Source organism: Ovis canadensis, chromosome 26, assembly GCF_042477335.2.
Source record: "Ovis canadensis isolate MfBH-ARS-UI-01 breed Bighorn chromosome 26, ARS-UI_OviCan_v2, whole genome shotgun sequence".
In the NCBI taxonomy this organism is placed as follows: Eukaryota; Metazoa; Chordata; class Mammalia; order Artiodactyla; family Bovidae; genus Ovis; species Ovis canadensis.
The window spans coordinates 35552946-35571820 of record NC_091270.1 but is presented as its reverse complement, the minus strand read 5'-3'; the positions used below and the strand labels follow the sequence as shown (position 1 = coordinate 35571820).

At 34.2% G+C, this 18875-nt stretch overlaps 1 protein-coding gene across 2 annotated transcripts in view; it reads left to right on the top strand.

Moving 5' to 3' along the window:
* The window catches only part of MICU3 (mitochondrial calcium uptake family member 3), an 85455-nt gene that overhangs the window by 53151 nt on the left and 13429 nt on the right, over positions 1-18875 (top strand). Inside the window, exons 7-9 of one of the 2 annotated variants that reach the window (XM_069573329.1) lie at positions 3504-3575; positions 6711-6749; positions 15142-15237. In XM_069573329.1, the coding sequence (XP_069429430.1) occupies positions 3504-3575; positions 6711-6749; positions 15142-15237 (207 nt within the window). The remainder of the gene's footprint in view (positions 1-3503; positions 3576-6710; positions 6750-15141; positions 15238-18875) is intronic. The other variant, XM_069573330.1, reaches the window with a different exon arrangement.

The window sequence follows — 18875 nt, the reverse complement described above, 5'->3', positions numbered from 1 at the left end:
CCATTTGTTTATTTTTGCTTTTATTTCCAGAATTCTGGGAGGTGGATCATAGAGGATCCTGCTGTGATTTATGTCTGAGAGTGTTTTGCCTATGTTCTCCTCTAGGAGTTTTATAGTTTCTGGTTTTACATTTAGATCTTTAATCCATTTTGAGTTTATTTTTGTGTGCAGTGTTAGAAAGTGATCTAGTTTCATTCTTTTACAAGTGGTTGACCAGTTTTCCCAGCACCACTTGTTAACGAGATTGTCTTTACTCCATTGTATATTCTTGCCTCCTTTGTCAAAGATAAGGTGTCCATATGTGTGTGGATTTATCTCTGGGCTTTCTATTTTGTTCCATTGATCTATACGTCTGTCTTTGTGCCAGTACCATACTGTCTTGATGACTGTGGCTTTGTAGTAGAGCCTGAAGTCAGGCAAGTTGATTCCTCCAGTTCCATTCTTCTTTCTCAAGATTGCTTTGGCTATTCGAGGTTTTTTGTATTTCCATACAAATCTTGAAATTATTTGTTCTAGTTCTGTGAAAAATGTGGCTGGTAGCTTGATAGGGATTGCATTGAATTTGTAAATTGCTTTGGGTAGTATACTCATTTTCACTATATTGATTCTTCCAATCCATGAACATGGTATATTTCTCCATCTGTTACTGTCCTCTTTGATTTCTTTCATCAGTGTTTTATAGTTTTCTATATATAAGTCTTTAGTTTCTTTAGGTAGATATATTCCTAAGTATTTTATTCTTTTCGTTGCAATGGTGAATGCAATTGTTTCCTTAATTTCTTTTTCTACTTTCTCATTATTCGTGTATAGGAATGCAAGGGATTTCTGTGTGTTGATTTTATATCCTGCAACTTTACTATATTCATTGATTAGCTCTAGTAATTTTCTGGTGGAGTCTTTAGGGTTTTCCATGTAGAGGATCATGTCATCTGCAAACAGTGAGAGTTTTACTTCTTCTTTTCCAATTTGGATTCCTTTTATTTCTTTTTCTGCTCTGATTGCTATGGCCAAAACTTCCAGAACTATGCTGAATATCATCTTAACTACCCTCTCCTTCCCGAATTTTTCTCTTTTTACCCATGTATCCTATATCTATGTCTGTGGCAAAATGCCTCTTCTGATTTTCTCCAAAACAGAGATTAACATTAGTTTACTCCTCCCAGTAACAAGGTCTACCTTTAGCCTTTTTGTGCAACTCAATATTTACCTCTGCTCTCTTAGCAAAAAGAGAAGGGGAAAATAACATAAATAGCCATTTCATTTTCTGTTTTTCCTTTGTAACAAGCCAATAAAAATCCCTTGGAAAACCTCTTAGATAGCTTAGTATTTTCTTCAGAGGCTGGAGCACAGAAGAGAAATTATGAAATCATTCTTTTCCATGGTAGGAATTAGCAGCTGCTCAAAAGGAAGCAGGGAACTAATTACTGGGATCTGTCAAAAGGCTTCCATGTAGCCCTTGGCCGAGTACACCCCCTGAGCAAGTCTGGGGAGCTGGACCCACAAAGGGTCCCTCACTGTAGTGCTGCTCGCGATGGTGCGGAGGTGGGGAGTTTCATTGCAATGGAGAGAGACATGTTGCTAACATCCTAAGATGGGCAAACTTAGTTCACTAGAGCTCTGTCATGATAGTGTACAGCTGTAACTTTAGGACTTTCAGAATGGGCCTTGTAATCGAAACAGCCTTCAACAGACGTTCTATGGCAACATGTCCAAGTTCCACCCCACTGTCTTAAAGGTTACCTTTTGGAACTAAGTGCATTGGAAGCTGCCTGTGTAGATGTCTTTGGGACTCTTGTCTGTTTGTGGAGGTGGGAGGTAAAACTTTCTTGTAGAATTTCGATTTGTTTCTACTCTACACTCTTACAAAAGTTGCTCTTCCTTTAGAGCAGTGGTCTACTCTGCAGTGGCCATACTAATGTTTTATTGTTTGTTGTTGTTTGTAAATGGCTAAGGGCTTCCAAGGTGGTGCTAGTGGTAAAGAACCTGCCTGCCAATGCAGGAGATGTAAGAGACTAGAGTTCAATCTCTGAGTTGGGGAGATCCCCTGGAGGAGGAAATGGCAACCCACTCCAGTATTCTTGCCTGGAGAATCCCATGGATAGAGGAGTCTGGCAGGTTGCAGTCCATAGCATTGCAGAGTCACACACAACTGAAGTGACTTAGCTCGCACGCACATAAACAGCTAAGAGTTCCTAAAAGCAGAGGTGGAGTTGGGCAGAGTTATTTGTAGATTTGTAAAATCTATGATCCTCCTGCCTGTTTATAAAGCAAATATTAATAATGCTTGCTAAAGAGAAAAACTCTTTTCACTAAGATAAAGTATGGAATATATGTGTTAATAAAATAATTTACAGTTTGTACTGTAGTTTTAAATTGTTTTTATATATCTTGGGAGGGAATACATTTTGGATTTCAGCTCTAGCCATACTAAGTGAAGTAAAAGAATTGAGATACCTGTTCAAATTACACGGACAAGAACAGGGACCTCTCCAGAAAACTGAGATAAAGATAGAATTAAGCTTCCATGTGTAAAAGAGGATTTTAAACAGGAAATAATGCCATGTATAATAGGGTGTATGTGCTCAGTTGCTGTGTCTGACTCTTATGACCCCATGGACTGTAGCCCACCAGGCTCCTCTGTTCATGAAATTTCCCAGGCAGGAATACTGGAATGGGTTGCCACGTCCTCCTCCAGGGGATCTTCCCAACCCAGGGATTGAACCCATGTCTCCTGGGTCTCCTGCATTGGCAGGCAGGTTCTTTACCACTGTGCTACCTGGGAAGCCCATGTGTAATAGTTGCTAACATTTCTTGAGAAGTTACTGTGTGACAGGCAATGTGCTTGTGCTAAGTACTTACTTATAATGTCTACTCTGCACAACATTATTTTTTTAAGACCTATCAATTATATATCAGTAAAGCTAGAGAAAAAAAAATATTGCTCTAAGGTAAGAAATTATTCATATTCCCCATATGGAAAACAAGCCTTAAATGATTAGAGTAACTTGCTCAAAAGGTTAGACATGCAGAGCCCATGTTCCTACCATTACCTGAAAGAGACCTTAGAGGTCATTCAGTCCATCTTCATTTCATGTATGAGCAAATTGGAGCCCAGTGAGGACCTGTCCCCTATCCATAAAATTGGTTTCTGACAGAAGATGGGCTCAAGCCTAGACCCCCTGACTCATGGTCCAGTGTCCTTTATTCCTCAGTAGGCTTCATCTCTTTTTATGTATATACCACAGACTCCATGTCTTTGTGTCTTAACAATAAAGATAAACTATAGGAGATACTATCATAAAGTAAAACTATATGATGGACCTAAAACTTTTTCTTAGGAAAAAACCTGGTATCAGAAAATGTATTCATACTAGTTTTAATGTTCTTGGTGTATATGAAGCTAATTATTTTCTTTGTTCTTAGAATATATCTAGCATGGGATGTTAGATAGGTTCCCAGAAACTCTTATCAGGTGTTTGATTTTTGATTCGTTTTCTTTTCAGCTTCAAGAAATATTCAGAAAAAAAAATGAAAAGAGAGAAACTAAAGGAGATGAAGAAAAGCGTGCAATGCTGGTAAGAATAATTTATAATGGTTTCAGCTGGGTTTTCTAGGTAAGAATTATTTTATTCATGGTGAGAAATAGTAATTAAAGCCTGTAACTTTAGATCTGTCTGTTTCTTGAAAACTTTCTAAAGTTCTTATGTAGAAAAACTTCAGTATTTATATGCTTTGATATCAATATTTATATCAAGTATTGATATTAAATGTCTGTATCCATAACCATATTCATTAAATCATTTCCATCCATATTGTTGTTATCCATGAAATTTGAAGGGTATATCATATGATAGGTTAATACAGATCATTATGCATGTAAAAATTTAAAGGTGAATTGCAAAGATTTAATTATACATGTGAGTAAATTTAGTGGTACTATAATAATATGAATGTTGAAGCAAAAACAAGAAAATAATATGTTTCTTTGCATTCATAGAATTATGTATTATAGATTCTTCTTCTGGGAAGAGTAATGTTTCATTTTATTTTGAAGGTAGAGTTAAGCAACATTTCCCTCCATTTTCCTTCTAGTTTTCTTTTTGCTTGTCCCAAGTAAATATTTCAGCCTGACAACATCCTAGGTTCACTTAGTAAAAATAACAAACAGGTACTAAGACTTTAGTATGAGGCCTTATATTAGATGCTTTGCATGCATTGCCCCCTTTTAATCTACCAAACAGTTCTGTTATTATCTAGTTATAGATGAGAAAACTGACACTTGGGAAAGGTTAATATCTTGTCTAAAATTCCATAACTATTCAATGGCAAAGCCAAGATTTTTGAACCCATGGCTGGCCAGCTCCAAAACCTATACTTTTATCCACTGTATCATATTTCTTCCTCTGGTACTTAGCAGAAACATGGTGAATTTTGTTAGTCTGTAAATGATAATTGTTTTATTTGCAAATTAATGGCCCTGTGAAATACTTTAATTGGTTTATCTGGAATTCAAATAATTAACTTCAAAGAGTTGCAACACTTTTTATTTTTCTCACTGTTACAAGCATATATATTAGGTTTTCTTAAACATGGGTTATTTGTAGCAGATGGGTGTCATTTTCAGTAGATTTACAAAGTATATATTTATATTAATAAAAGCAGATTATCAGGATTATGAATGTTTATTATTTCTCAGAATATTTAACTATGGTATATTTATCAGTATTTTTTTAACCTCCCCGATAGACTAAATTATGGAAGACACTTGTAGAAGACACTCTCTACTGATAATATACTGAAAGAGTAAACAATTATTTTAACTTTGATGGATTGCCAGTGATTGACTGGATAGGCAAGTTGTTGATAAAATATCATTTAGGAGGTTGAATTATGTTAATGAATATTTTGGTATACCTCAGTGATAAAGTAGATAGTGTTTCAGTGGATACAGATTTAATTGTTTGTTTATTTATACTAATTCCAGAAAAGACTTATGGATCTTTCAGTAAAGTAACAATCCTATTCTAATCAGTAACCTTTACTAAAATACCTAAGTGAGTAACAAAGGGAGAGAGGAAAGGGAATAATAATAGCAGTCAACCCACGTTGGGAAAAGCTACCGTGTCAGCACAAAAGCTTCATTGCATCCCAGGTGAAGTAAATTTAATACCGATGATATAATGCAAATAAGTTCATAACAGTAATATAGTAAAACTTTATTAACTTGGATTATTTAGGGAAAGTCTATCTAAATTATGAAATCTAAATTATATCAGTATACCCTAAATTGTGTTATTTTATATGAACATACGTAGATCAGTGAAACATTATCTAGCAAATATATGGGGAAGGAGACTTGTTTTAAAGAACAGATAAAAATAACTTTTAAGTATTCTATCACTTACTTATATGGAAATGAATGTTGCTAAAGACACTGACCTCCATAGGTATCCCAGAGGTGTTTATGTTACAGTTTAATTAATGCTCCTGGAATCTCACTTACAGAATTTAGCTATCTGAACTATTTCTTAAAACAATCCAGAAATAATCTTTAGTACAGCTTCTGAACTAAGCAACACTCTAGGATAATACAGCTCTCTTCAAATATTTTTTTACTGTGTTTTACAATAATAGTAATAATTAGTGGTAGCATTATTAATAGCTGTCACATTTTAAACAATGCATATCTGAACTGATGAGATTTTTGAGTTTTGAAGCAACTGAAATTTATCTTATGGTGAAAACATATAGATTATGTTAGACATTGTAGGAGTCAGATTTTTCAAATTTTGACTATTAGCTCTGCCATTCATTACCTCTGTGACCTTGAACCAGGTCCTTAAATTTTTCTGTGCCTCAGTTTCTTCATTTGCACTAGAATAGGAATAATGAGCACATATGATGATTATGGAGGTTAAATGAGTTAAATCGTGTAGCCACTAAACAGGGTTTGAAATATAATAAATACTCAAAAAGATTAGCTAATTGTGAAACATGAAATTCTCTTTTAATTAGTAGAATATTTTAAACTGAATAGTACATCCCCAAATCAAAAATTAGGCAAGAATAAATTTTAAAATATTTACATATCAAAATGAACTGCTTCAGAAGAGAGAAATGAGCATAATATTTCTTGGGACACTTTCTATGTGCTAAGGTCTGTACTATCTCCATTATACATGTTACTCTCATTTAGTCCTCATTACATTTCTCTCAGGTAAGTCTTCACACCTTTGCACAGAAGAGAAAACCATCTCAGAGAGGTTCATTAAATTGCCTGGGTCCACGGCACTAACAGGCACTGAACAGGATTCCAGCATAGGTCTCATGCCGTCCCCACCACCATGCTGCTCCATTGAGGTCTGTCCCCTCATCGCACATGGAATTGCTGAAGCATGTCTCAGGAAAACTGCGTACTTCGGAGTACCATGTTTAATTCAAAGCAATAGTTCCATCAAAAGTTAGAATGAAAGTGGTTGAAATGAGCACAGGTTCACTTAATGTTTAATTATACGAGATTTAAAAAACTTTGCTACTCATCTTTAACATTTATCCCACTTGTACTGTGTGCGTGCTCTATAGAGAATGTAGCATAATGATTTGCCCTTCCTAATTGATTATTTTGTCGTCTTTTTCTTTTTTTTCTTTTGCTATACTTGGGTTCATTCTGAAATGTGACACTTCATTTGGCCCTTTGTGCTCTATGTCAGCGTCTTCAACTTTATGGATACCATTCTCCTACTAATAGTGTATGTACAACCCTTTAAATGTTCTTTATGTAAATAGCCCTCACCTGTTATACTTGACAATGCTATTTCTTTTATAAAGCCAGATCTACTATTGAGACTGTTTAGGAATTTATTGAATATAATAATGTGAAACCAAGCCCCCAGTTTTTATTTCCTTCCTGGATTTATAAGAAAACTATAAATTTACAGAGCAATTCTTTCTCTTTAGCTTTAGGTTAAGATAAGGTGAAGGTGAGTGAACAAGAACCCAAAACTCTGGTAGAGTAATTGACCTTTTATATTTTTCAGTGGTATTTGAAGAGTTAAGTACAATTTATGGAGCAGATTCTCAGGCTATGCTCCTGCAGGACACAGGTATTTTAAGAGCTAGATCTCTCCATCTGATGTACAGTCTTTTCTTAAATTCTAATAACAAAGATATTAATGGATAAACTTTTGCTAGTTCTCAGTATTTCACCCCATTTTTTTTCTAAAACTTTTGATGCTTGCCTACTGCCTTTGGTCTCTACAAAAGTCTTGAATAAGATGGCACTTGATATGTTCAGTATATCACTGTATCATGTTGTTTCTCAAAGAGGATTATGATCTTCAAACTCGTCTTTTTCTGAAAACATTGGGAGTTCTTGCAAATGATCTTCCAGATGTACTCTTCTCATGCTACGCTTTCATTCTTTTCTTTCTCCCAGAAAGTCATAGCTTATGGATTAGCCCAGTTGCTACACAACTGAGAATAGGCCATGGTCTCTTCTGAATGTAAAAGGCACAGTCCATTTGATTTTCCCTGGCCTCCTTAAGTCACTTAGACAGATCCCTCAAATTATACAAATCCACCTGAGAGAAACTCTCGAATTTACAGTGACCTACTCAGTATTGTCCTATTGAAAGGTTCCATTATAGTGTAGACTCTAGCTGTGTGCCTCCTGAAATTGATATTTAATAAAAATTCCAAACTATAAAAACTAATTCTCTTCGAGACTCAAGTATACACTAAAGGCTGATGAAGCATAAAATAAATGTAAAATATCTAAGTCACAAGGAATGGACCTAGAATGGGTTGGAAAACAAGCCAAATCCATAGGAATCTTATGACTGACTGGTTGTTTTGATTCCTTACAAGATACTTTAAAATTTTTCTGCAAAATTCACTGTTTTCCATGGAATAAAGCCTACTGTTCTCTTAAAATTTTTTTAAAGATTCCTCTGTTAATTATTTCAAAAATATATAAGAATGTGAAAGATGGAAATCTCAGAGATTCTAATGCCACATGCCCTATGAAGCTTAATAAATGTTAATAATGATTATGACTTTGTTATTTATTTTTCTAATCTGTCATTTCATGAGCCATTTTTCCTACTGTGGCAACTAATATATTTCCTTTAAACTCATAAATAATTTTCATATAATAGACAAGCATTTAAAAAAAATAATATATTTTGGAGTAGTATTGCTAAAAGGAAACAGGTTCTAATATGGTCTAGTTTAAGCCACATAAACAAATTGTAGTTACTTAGACACTAAGAGAATAATATAATAGTATAATGTTATGAATTAGCTGGCAATTACCTGCTAGTTTCCAGAACTGTAGATCAGCTGGAGTGATAAAGTATGTAATTTGAGTATAGTTCATGGAACTAATTATAACAGATTCTACCTTTAAGAATAAGTTCTTTCAGGAAATGCAGTACCCCTGGATTTTACTATTACAGATGGAAGTTCTGTGGTGTCTGCAGTAGCCAGTTCCAAAATTTAATCATTCTTATGGTATATTTTGCCTCTACTCTGTCAGATTATCCCATCCTACAGTGTAAGATTGAACATGCTCCCTTATATTCTGAAAGACAGTTACGTTATAGCCTTTTTTGTTCCAAACAACCCTAATTCTTTTCATATTTCTTATATAGTCAACTCTTGATTATCTTACTATGGTGAAAAGAAATTTAAAACATCCAGAAGAATAAGTAAGGCAAACATGAGGTCAGTAATGCAAAGTCAAGGCATGACTTTGACATGCCTTATATTTGACAGATTTTTAAAGATTATTATCCAAATTTCATTGGAGTTCAAAAATGTACCAGTTATCATATAATTTTTTAACATGCACTGAACTTGTTTTATGGACTAAATGCCAATATTCATAAATGATCTTTGTTTGAAAATAATGTGTATTCTCCAACTTGGGGTACAGGGTTGTAATATATGCATGATCAAACATATTAAGTATGAGTTTTAAATCTCTATCATTACTAAATTTTTGTCCACTTGTTTGGTCAAACAGTGTGTTAAATTACACATTCCTATGATAGACTTATTAATTTCTACCTGTAATTCCAGTTTTATTTTATATATTTCTAAGCCTTGTTATTGCCTCTATAGGAATATATTTAGATCACTTAAATTATCTTAGAAAATTAAATCTTTGATTAAATACTATCCCTAGATCTCTAGAAATGTGTTTGTATTAAAAATCTATTTTAGTTGTCAAAATAATATACTACCTTTATTTTTGTTAACATATGACTTTTTCCTTTTTGTGTTTTTTACTTTCTATTTTTGCCTCTAGTAATGATGAAGCTTTCCTTGATTTTTTTAAAATATATATTTTAGTTTGGAAACTTGCTGCTAATAAAATGTAAATATGAAATAAAAAATAATAGAAGTTTACTATATAATATAGATCAAGAAATTAAGCATTACGTTTACTATGCCCCAAGAAGCCCTTTTATATATCTCCAGTCATAATCCTTCTCCTGGAAAAGATAATCACAGTCATGACCTTTATGTCAATCACTGCTTTGTCATTTTACAACCTTTTTATGTATCTAAAATGATAGTTTGATTTTCCCCACTTTGATCTTCAATTAAATGAGGTCATATTATATGAGTTTTTCTGTGTTTTGCTTCTTTGACTCATCATGATTGTCAGCTTCATCTACGTTATTGAATCTAATGAATGGTCCTAGTTCGTTCATTTTTATTACTATAAGCAACAGTGCTCAAATGTTTTGGTCTCAGGACCCCTTTATTATTGAGAATCCAAAGAAGTTTTGTTCATATTTTGGATATATTTATCTATATTTACCAAATTAGAAATTAAAACTCAGAAATTTTTAAGTAGTTATTCATATATTTAAAAATAATAAAAACTCACTTGTTATCCTAAACATTTTTTATGAAAAATAACTTCAAAAATGTAATGAGAAAAGTAGCATTTTTACATTTGTTTCAAATCTCTTTAACATCTGACTTAGAAGACAGCCGGTTTCTCTTAGATGCTTCTGTATTCAGTCTATTCAGTATATTGTTTTGGCAGCAAATACTATCAGTTGTTTCCCTTGAAGCTACAGGCTCACTGTGTTCATTTTCCAAAAAGATGTCTGCCATACACCAAGGTCTAAATAACCATAGTTTGTCTTTTCAGTTGTTCTTTCAAGTAAAAATGATGGTTCGTGAAAAAAGTGGCTAATTTACCTTGCAACACAAATCGCCACCTGGATGTTTTTTCTCAAGACAACCATAGTACTTCATTAGCAGAAGTGCTTTATGCTTGCTTCCCTTCACATTGAATGTTAAAAAGATGTGTGCTCAAAGATCAAATTACCAAAATTATGAGTTCTGTTCTTCAGCAAGTATATTCTTAAGTGAATTTTATTTTAATGTGAGTATATGAAACTGAAGAATGTGGCAGTTTCTGAAAAATGTAATGACTTTGGTCTCTGGTCCCACTGCTGTCATTGTACTAAGGCTTCAGAAATTTTACCCACCATTGCTTTTGTACCTGAAAATTTAGTATAAAAGGCAGATAGTGTCTTTAAGATGCTTTAAGATACATCTGTATTATATTTTGTCTAGTTTCTTCAATTGTTCTCAGTGAGAAGACTGGCATTTTTTTTCTAGCTTTTCATTACTGGAAGCCTGGTTTATCATTTTCAACCTATTTTTTCCCTTATATTTTGGATATGTCTTTTTTTAAGTGTATGTTGTGTACTTTATCAGTTTCTTTTTTCTGGGTGGATAACATGGGCTTTTTAATTGGAAATTCAGTTTATATTACTGTGATGACTAACTTATTTGGATTCACTTTAGCCATTCTATATACTGTTTTTTTCTCCTTTCTTCATTTGTGTTTATACAAATACAAACTGGATTTATTTTTAGTTTAGAAGACATTCACTGTATTTCTTTTCTTTATGTAGTTATTCTTGAAATTTTAGTAAGTATACTGAAAATAATAAAGTCTTAGATTGGAGTGTATCTTTATTCTCTTTCTCAAAAATAGAGTTTAAAATTTCTTTAGTACCATTCTTTCTGCTCCTGATATGAGTACTTAAAACAACATCTACCGTTGTCTTTTTTAATCCACCAAGTTAGACTTCTAAAATATGTATCAGCCACATTTGTTTCAAATTACTTACAATTTGCTATTCTTTTCTCAGTAATTCCCTCTTTAATTTCTCCCCTTCTTAAATCTCATAATCTTATACTCACAAAGTATAGCCCCAAGTGATGATCTTCTGATAATTTTTTTAAAAACCCTCTCTCAGGAAATCTCTTTATTCTGCCTTTATTTTTTTTCCAGTTTATTGGGATATAATTGACATATAATACGGTATCAGTTTACGGTGTATAACATAATTTGATATATATGTTTATCACAAAATAGTCACCACAGTAAGTCTAGTTGACATCTGTCCCATCACATAGTTACAGTTTTTTTTTCCTTGTGATGAAAACTAAGATGTATTGTCTTAGCAGCTTCCGGTACACTGTAGAGTATTGTTGACTGTCGTTACCAGGCGGTATGTTGATTACACCCCAAGACTCACTCACCTTATTCCTGCTAGTTTGCCCCTTTTCACCACCGTCACCCAGTTCCCTGCCCCCTCCAGCCACCTGCCTCTGGCAACCGCCAGTCTCTTCCGTTTCTGTGGATTTGTTTGTTTTAATTGAGACTGATTTGTGTATAATATTAGCTTCAGGTGTATAATGATTTGATATAGGTATACATGCCATTATTTTGAAAGGTAATTTTACTAGGTGTATTATTATAGATTGACATTTGTTCTCTGCAACTTGTGATGTCATTCTAGTCTTCTGGCTTCTATTGTTGAAATTGAAGGGTCCATTTTGGGTCTAATTATTCTTTTGTAGTTAATCAGTTTTCTTTCTGGGTGCTTTTAAGGTTCCCTTTGCTATTCTACAATTTTCTTACAGTATATCTTTCTGCTTTTACTTATCATGAAATTTATTGGGCTTTTCAAATGCGAGGATTGTTTGCTTTCATTATTTCTTGAATGTTTACTGCCAGTGTCTCTCTGAATGTTTCCTCCCTCCCATTTTCTCGACTGTGACTTTCTAGAGCTTTCATAGATATTCATGTTTTATGTCTGTCAACTCCTCTTTAATTTGCCACATTATTTTTTTCACACTGCATTCCGTATAGTTTATTCATATTACCTTTAAGTTTAATGATTTTCTCTCTAGCTGTGTATAGTTCAGTTCAGTTAAATTTCAGTGGTTCATTTTTCATTTCTAGGAGTTTTACTATTTCTAATCAGCCTAATAATTTTCAGTAGTCTGTTTTTCCTAAAAAAATCCTGTCACATGCAACTTCATATTCTTTAAATTTATTAAGCTTATGTTGTATTCCATATTTAATCATTTCAGCATCTGAAATCTGCAGCTCTGGTTCTATTGTTTTTTTCTGCTAGTTCCTACTTGTGGTGACTTACGTTCTTTCATGGAAGGGCATGGCAACCCACTCCAGTATTCTTGCCTGGAGAATCCTACAGACAGAGGAGCCTGGCAGGCTACAAGTCCATGGTGTTGCAAAGAGTCCGATAAGACTGAAGCGACTTAGCACGCACGCACGATCTCATATTATGAGCATGTGTTTGTTGGAATGTGTCTGTGGTGATTTTTGAAGGCTTGGGTTAAGGGTTTGTGTTTTCCAGGAAGACTTGTGTGTGGGTGTATTTCTGTGGTACATTGCAGAGACCTGCAGTCCCGTGTGACTTTAAAGTACAATTCTCAGATTATGGTGTCTCAGGGCACAGTTGTTGTATTGGCCCAAATTATAAAGATGTAATTTTCTTTTCTTTGTTTCTATTTTTCTGTGTGTGTTTTTAAATATCACTAATAGCAAAGACAGTTTCCTGACCAATTCTATGGGCTGCTATTTTGGGATTTTTTTCCCCTCTAGTTTACCTAATCTCTGGGTATAACCTTTCTCAAATATACTATGTATATAGTTTATTTGCCTATCTGGACATGAACAACCTTAGGACACCACTGTTCTGCTTCCCACAGTGGTATATTCCCATCTCTAAATCAGTCTTTTTTTTCCCTCTAACCACCTTTTTTATTCCCTTCTTCTAGCCTCCCATTCTCCCTTATTTTATTTCCTTACTTCTTTCCTTCTGTTTGTTTGAGCTGCTATATAAAAATAGCATAAAGTGGATGACTTATGATGAATGCTCATTTTTTCATAGTTCTGAAAGCTGGAGGTCCCAGGTCAGCAAGCCAACAGCCTCAGTGCGATAGTTGCTGAGGGCCTACTTCCTGGTACCTTCTCACTGTGTCCTCAGGTGGGAGGCAGAGGAAGGGAGGTCTTTCAGGCCCCTGTGCTAAGGGCACCAATCCCATCCTTGCAGGCTCTGGCCTCATGACCTAATCACCTCCCAAAGGCCCACCTCTTCCTGATGCCATCACCTTGGGGATTAGGGTTCCAGTACCTGAATTCTCCACACTAGCTTCACTCTAGTTTCTTCCTTCCTCTCTCTCTTCCTCTTTCCCTTCCTTTCTTCCTCCTTTCTCTCTTTTGTATTCTCAGAACATACATTTTTTCCTATAGCGATCCATGTCAATATAGGTTGTCAAACTAATTTTATCCCTTCATATGTTGTAAATATTGTCATAAAAGTCTGTGTGTGATGGCAGGGAGGGGTGATGGTGACCAGTGTTTGAAAGTAGGGGAGAGGCCTGGCTTCACAGAACAAATCTCCTGTTATTCTCCTAATAATTGTGCAGTAAGCCTTATTTTCTAGTTTCATTGGTTTAACAATCCTATTTTTATTATATACCAACTTTATAGTTACAGTTTAAAAATATATCCACGGTCAAAATATTTAGATAACTTGGCAGAGTATTTAATCTAGTAACCATTTATCAAAGTTCTCTTATATCTATGGAAAAGAAAAAGAACTGTGTTAGCTCTCCACTCAGCTAATTTTACTTGGTGAAAGCTTATTTAGTTACTAAAGGAGGTGATGAGCACACTCTCTTGCCATATTACTATGTTTACTGTTACGGTAGTAAATACATCTATGTTATATAAGTGACTCCTGCTTAATGATACCTTATTATAAACATTTTATTAAGAGTTTATTAAAATATACATAGTGTATTTTATACATAGGCAGTGTTTTCTAGTTCATAATTATGAATTAAAATATAGGTCTTTGAAATAATTCCCAGATGCTTATAATTTCATTAGGGACACTGGACTTTTGAAAATTAACGCACACGAGAAATGGAAATTCTCTCATCGTCAGCCACTCACCCCTAGGTTCATTATGCAGCATTTTTCTTCTCACAGTAACCCAAAGAAGACCAAGCCTGAGAATCTGTGAAATCTTCCATGATAAATTCTGACAGAAACCAGATTTAATTACTTTCGTTTACAGCCCAAGTTAAGCTTGAAGTTCGACAGTTCATATGAAGATTAGACAACACTTCTTCATCTTGATTATCACCTTCAGACTAGCCTGTGCTGAGGTAGAAGCTGGTGCTGTGTCCTTGGGATAAACCAGAAAGTAGCTGATCTATTTACCATAGATACACTTAAGAAATCCTTGATTAGCTCTGAGTGGTTTGCCTGAAACTCACGTACTTCTTCCTGACAAGTTTTGGATTAATCTGAATTTTCTCTAACGTATGGATGTGGTCATTTTGACTCTTTGATGCACTAACACATGCTAGCTAACAATTCAGTTTTAAGTTAAGCAGAATTTTCCCAGGTTGCTATAAAATTACCAAAATCTCCTCCAAATAAATTTACTTCACACAGGTGTGAATAAAATTTTTATTTCACACTTTCTTAGAAGGGATGTATGTCTCAGTAGAAGGGCATGGGCCTGGGAGTGAAGAAGGTGATTTTTTGACAAAGCCACATTGTACTTAGGAATAGTGGTTATATACGTTACCGCTTTGAAAATGGCCTGGGTTTACCAGCGATGTAATACAATACTGTTGTGTGCAGCAGAAAACAAAAAAGGTAAGCTAGTGTGTTTTATTTCCTTCTCAAGTTTGGCTAGAAGAGATTAGAGTGTATAAATTATCATTGTTTGGGACTGTTCTTTAGATTTCAGTTGTGCTTCTTAAAAACTTCCACAGGTACTTAAATCAGATGCTGAGGAACTCGTCTCCAGAAGCTACTGGGATACACTAAGACGTAACACAAGCCAAGCACTCTTCTCAGACCTCGCAGAGGTATAATCGGACCTCAACTAGGTCCTTGTACCACATGCTACTTTCTTAATCTGGTCCTTGTTTCATTTTAGAGTCACAGTGATGAAACCAAAAATGTATTTTGTATCTTCCCTTTTCTCCAGGAAAGCAATAATTCCTACATATAAATTGGTATATTTGAATATGTCAGCTGTGCTGGCAGGGGCTGCAAGGTCACCTTTAATTGTCTAAATCTACCTGCTTGTTGTAGAAACTTGACTTTCCACCCTAATTAAAAGGAAATATTATTTTTCACTTTAGGATCACTTTTAGGAAATTTGAAAATACTATTTATAGTTTCACTGACTCTTTTAACCTTATGAACTTCAATGTTACGTGAACTTAGTAAAAGATATCTAACGCTTTAGAATTACAGTAGATTTAAACAATCCAGTTTCCCACTATTCATAGTGAGCAGCTCACCAAGGGTGGGCATGGGGGAATTGTGCTAAGAGCAGTCTGTCCAGGAAGGGAGGAACATTTTTCCTTGACATTGGTTAGGATTGCCAGTGCATGGAAAATTAAAAGCAGACCGACCATTACATCACTCATTATTGTTTTAGAATTCCATAGAGACGTACCTTTTTGCTGCACTCAGGCGGACAGCTCCCACCACTCTACTCTCTTTTTGCCCGTTAATAGGAATTTATCATTTTAAAAGATGGGCTATGTGTTATAGGTTGAATACTGTTCTGTTTCCTATTAAGAATTTTTAAGAACTTTATTAGAGATGGCTGGCTGGCTTATCGTAAAGGACTTTTTCAGTAAATACTAAGAAATGTATTTTTTCATTATCTTTTTGTCTTTAAAGTTGGCTTCTCATTTCTTTTTCTAAAGTTTTGTTTTTAAAAATTACACTTAAAACTATCTAGAGAAGTAAACTGGATCAGATATGACTTCTGTTACCCATATATACAGTGTTACTCAACTGACATCTCAGGAGCATGGTAGACACTTAGAATTGCTAATTTTGCTACTTGTGCTCAATTTTAAAATCCTAAAACAAGTAAATAAAGCATTTTCCCCTATATTTAGTCTGTATGTGATATATAAATATAATGTGATTATGGCTAGTAATTATTAATGTTTAAAAATCACCTTTTTAAATTCTAGCTATTTTGGGGCATAAAGTGCTAATGGATATTCTACTTACACATATTTTAGAAGTGCTTGATTCTATGATCATTTATGTAGGCACATAGTAGTCAGTGGCTAAAAGTAAGAGCAACTGGGGACACTAGTCCTTAGAGTCCCTACAAGCCAGCTGTGCCCAGCTTCAAATTAGCAGTTCTGTCTTGCTGTCTCTCTCCACCACGGACTGCTCGCCTCTCAGCCTCCCGCCTATCTTTAATCTCATTTAACTCTGCTAGAAAGAAATTCTTGCAGTTAGACACAATCTGCTTTAATTTAAATCTTGGGAGGTTTAAATCAGAAGACCAGTCGGCTCGTACATATACTCAAAGATCTTATATATAAGATTCGCATAGGATCTCTTGAAGATGTTTATTGCTCTTTCAGACTTGTGCTTGGGCTGGCTTTTACAGCACATCTCTTCCCAACTCAGCATTCTGTGACATCCCATTGATACCTTCAAAGTGGCTGTGATAGGAGTGTATTAGACATTGGCAAACACCACAAATCTGGCTTTTTTTTTTTCCCTTTGCAAGCTAGTTTACTAGCACACCATTGACTGTAATCAATCCGCAGCTATAATCATAAGCTGACTAATTTAATTAAAACATCATGAAAATAAATTGGATGGAGGGAAGTATGAAGTAAAATGAAAAGAAAGCAAAACTTGTGTTTTCAGGTAAAATAATTATTGAGGGATTATCTCCGTTACTACCTTCCTAACATTAGAGAGGATAATTGAGAATTAGCTGTAGTTAAATTCCAACTCATTATAATTCCTTATCAGTTATTACAGATGCCAGTGTAACATTGAATTGTTAATAGTATCAGTATTCAAATTAGTTCAGAAAGAAAGCTTAGATCTGTATATATTTGTATTTCTTTGTTTCTTTTATATTTAAAATGTAAATATTGAGAGTAAAGCAGGTCTCTTTACATAATGTAGGTAAACTTGATACTAGCCTCTCATATGCTTATTTCAGAGCTGTTTCTAACCATAGATTTTTTTCAGTGATAGTATAACCCTGTGATAATGAAAATGTGAATATGCCGCTTTCAGAAAAATTATACCACTTTCTAACCAAAATAATAGATAATAAATTCATAGTATATTATGTCTATTGTGCAACTGTTGAGTACAGTCTGTGAGTACTGGAATTATACAAACTGTTTTGAGCTTTACAGATGAAATTTAGATTTTTTTCTTATTTGCTTTAAACATTACTAACCCTGAATAAGTTTTAGTAGGTTATTTAAAACCTTCACTAATATATCAAGAGTTTGAAGGTTTCCTCCAGCCATTGAATAGAGCTTGATAAGATTATTATCACATAGTAATCAATAAAAATACATTGAAAGAATTTCTTTAAACTCTTTAATAATTTGACATATTTTTATTTTATGCAGGTTTTAAAATTTATTTGATTTTTTATAAAGTCATTTAAAGTAATTTTTAGTCAAAACAGAGTTAGATAATGGCTCTTCATGTAAATGGCCCATGGGGTTCTTTTTTTTGCTTTGTTATGAAAACACTTGAATTCATTTTATTTTAACAATAAGCACAAGAATCAAAGGGATAAAGTCTCTATTTTTGTCTCAGTGCTCCTGTGATTTAAGTTATATAACACTGTTAGGATACCAAGGATACTGGTATAGTTTTCAGTGACTGCCAACAGTACTCTGTTTCATTGAATGAGGCGAAAAGGTTTTCACCATTTCCATTTTCTAATTTTTCTCTCTAATGTCCAACTGTTATTTATGCCTCTGTGGATCTGGATTATCTGGATAAGTGCAACCTAAGTCTAATAAGATTTTGATGATAAAAGACTGTAAATGAAGATTTGCTCTGCTCAATGGGCATGAGAAAAACTGGCCGAATGAGGTCATTATTTAAAAGCTGTGTGAAACAAAGCCATCTCATTTCAGTGTATTATGTCTCGAGGTCAGGAACATGACAACACCAGAGGAAAACATTCGTAATTATGTTATCTGAGTTCACTAACTTTTAGTGTTCCTATATCCCCTCATTGTAAGGCATTTTGTTAGATCTATATAATACATGTAGTTTCAATAACACAAAAGAAGTAAGAGTGTACCATGCAAAAATATTTTTTTGCATTAAGTTCCAACATTATTTCCTGTCTTGTCCTTTTTCAACTTCTTAGAATATACAGATTTGACAGAAATTAATAATAATAGCTAACATTTATTGAGCATTTACAATATGCCAGTGATAGTGCTGACTAACAGGGGTTATCTAATCCTCATGACAACCCTTTAGGGTAAGTACTGCTGTTATTCCTGAGGATAATAATATCCTCAGTGAGATTAACTTCTCCAAGGCCACTTAACCAATGAGGGAAAAAGTCAGGATTTAAAGCTCAGAAATCTGACTCTAGAGTTCATTGTTCCTGTTTGCTCATCACATTACTGCTTATTTGTGAAGTAGCAACTTGTTCTAAAACCTGTCCCCTGCTCCTCTTCTTAGC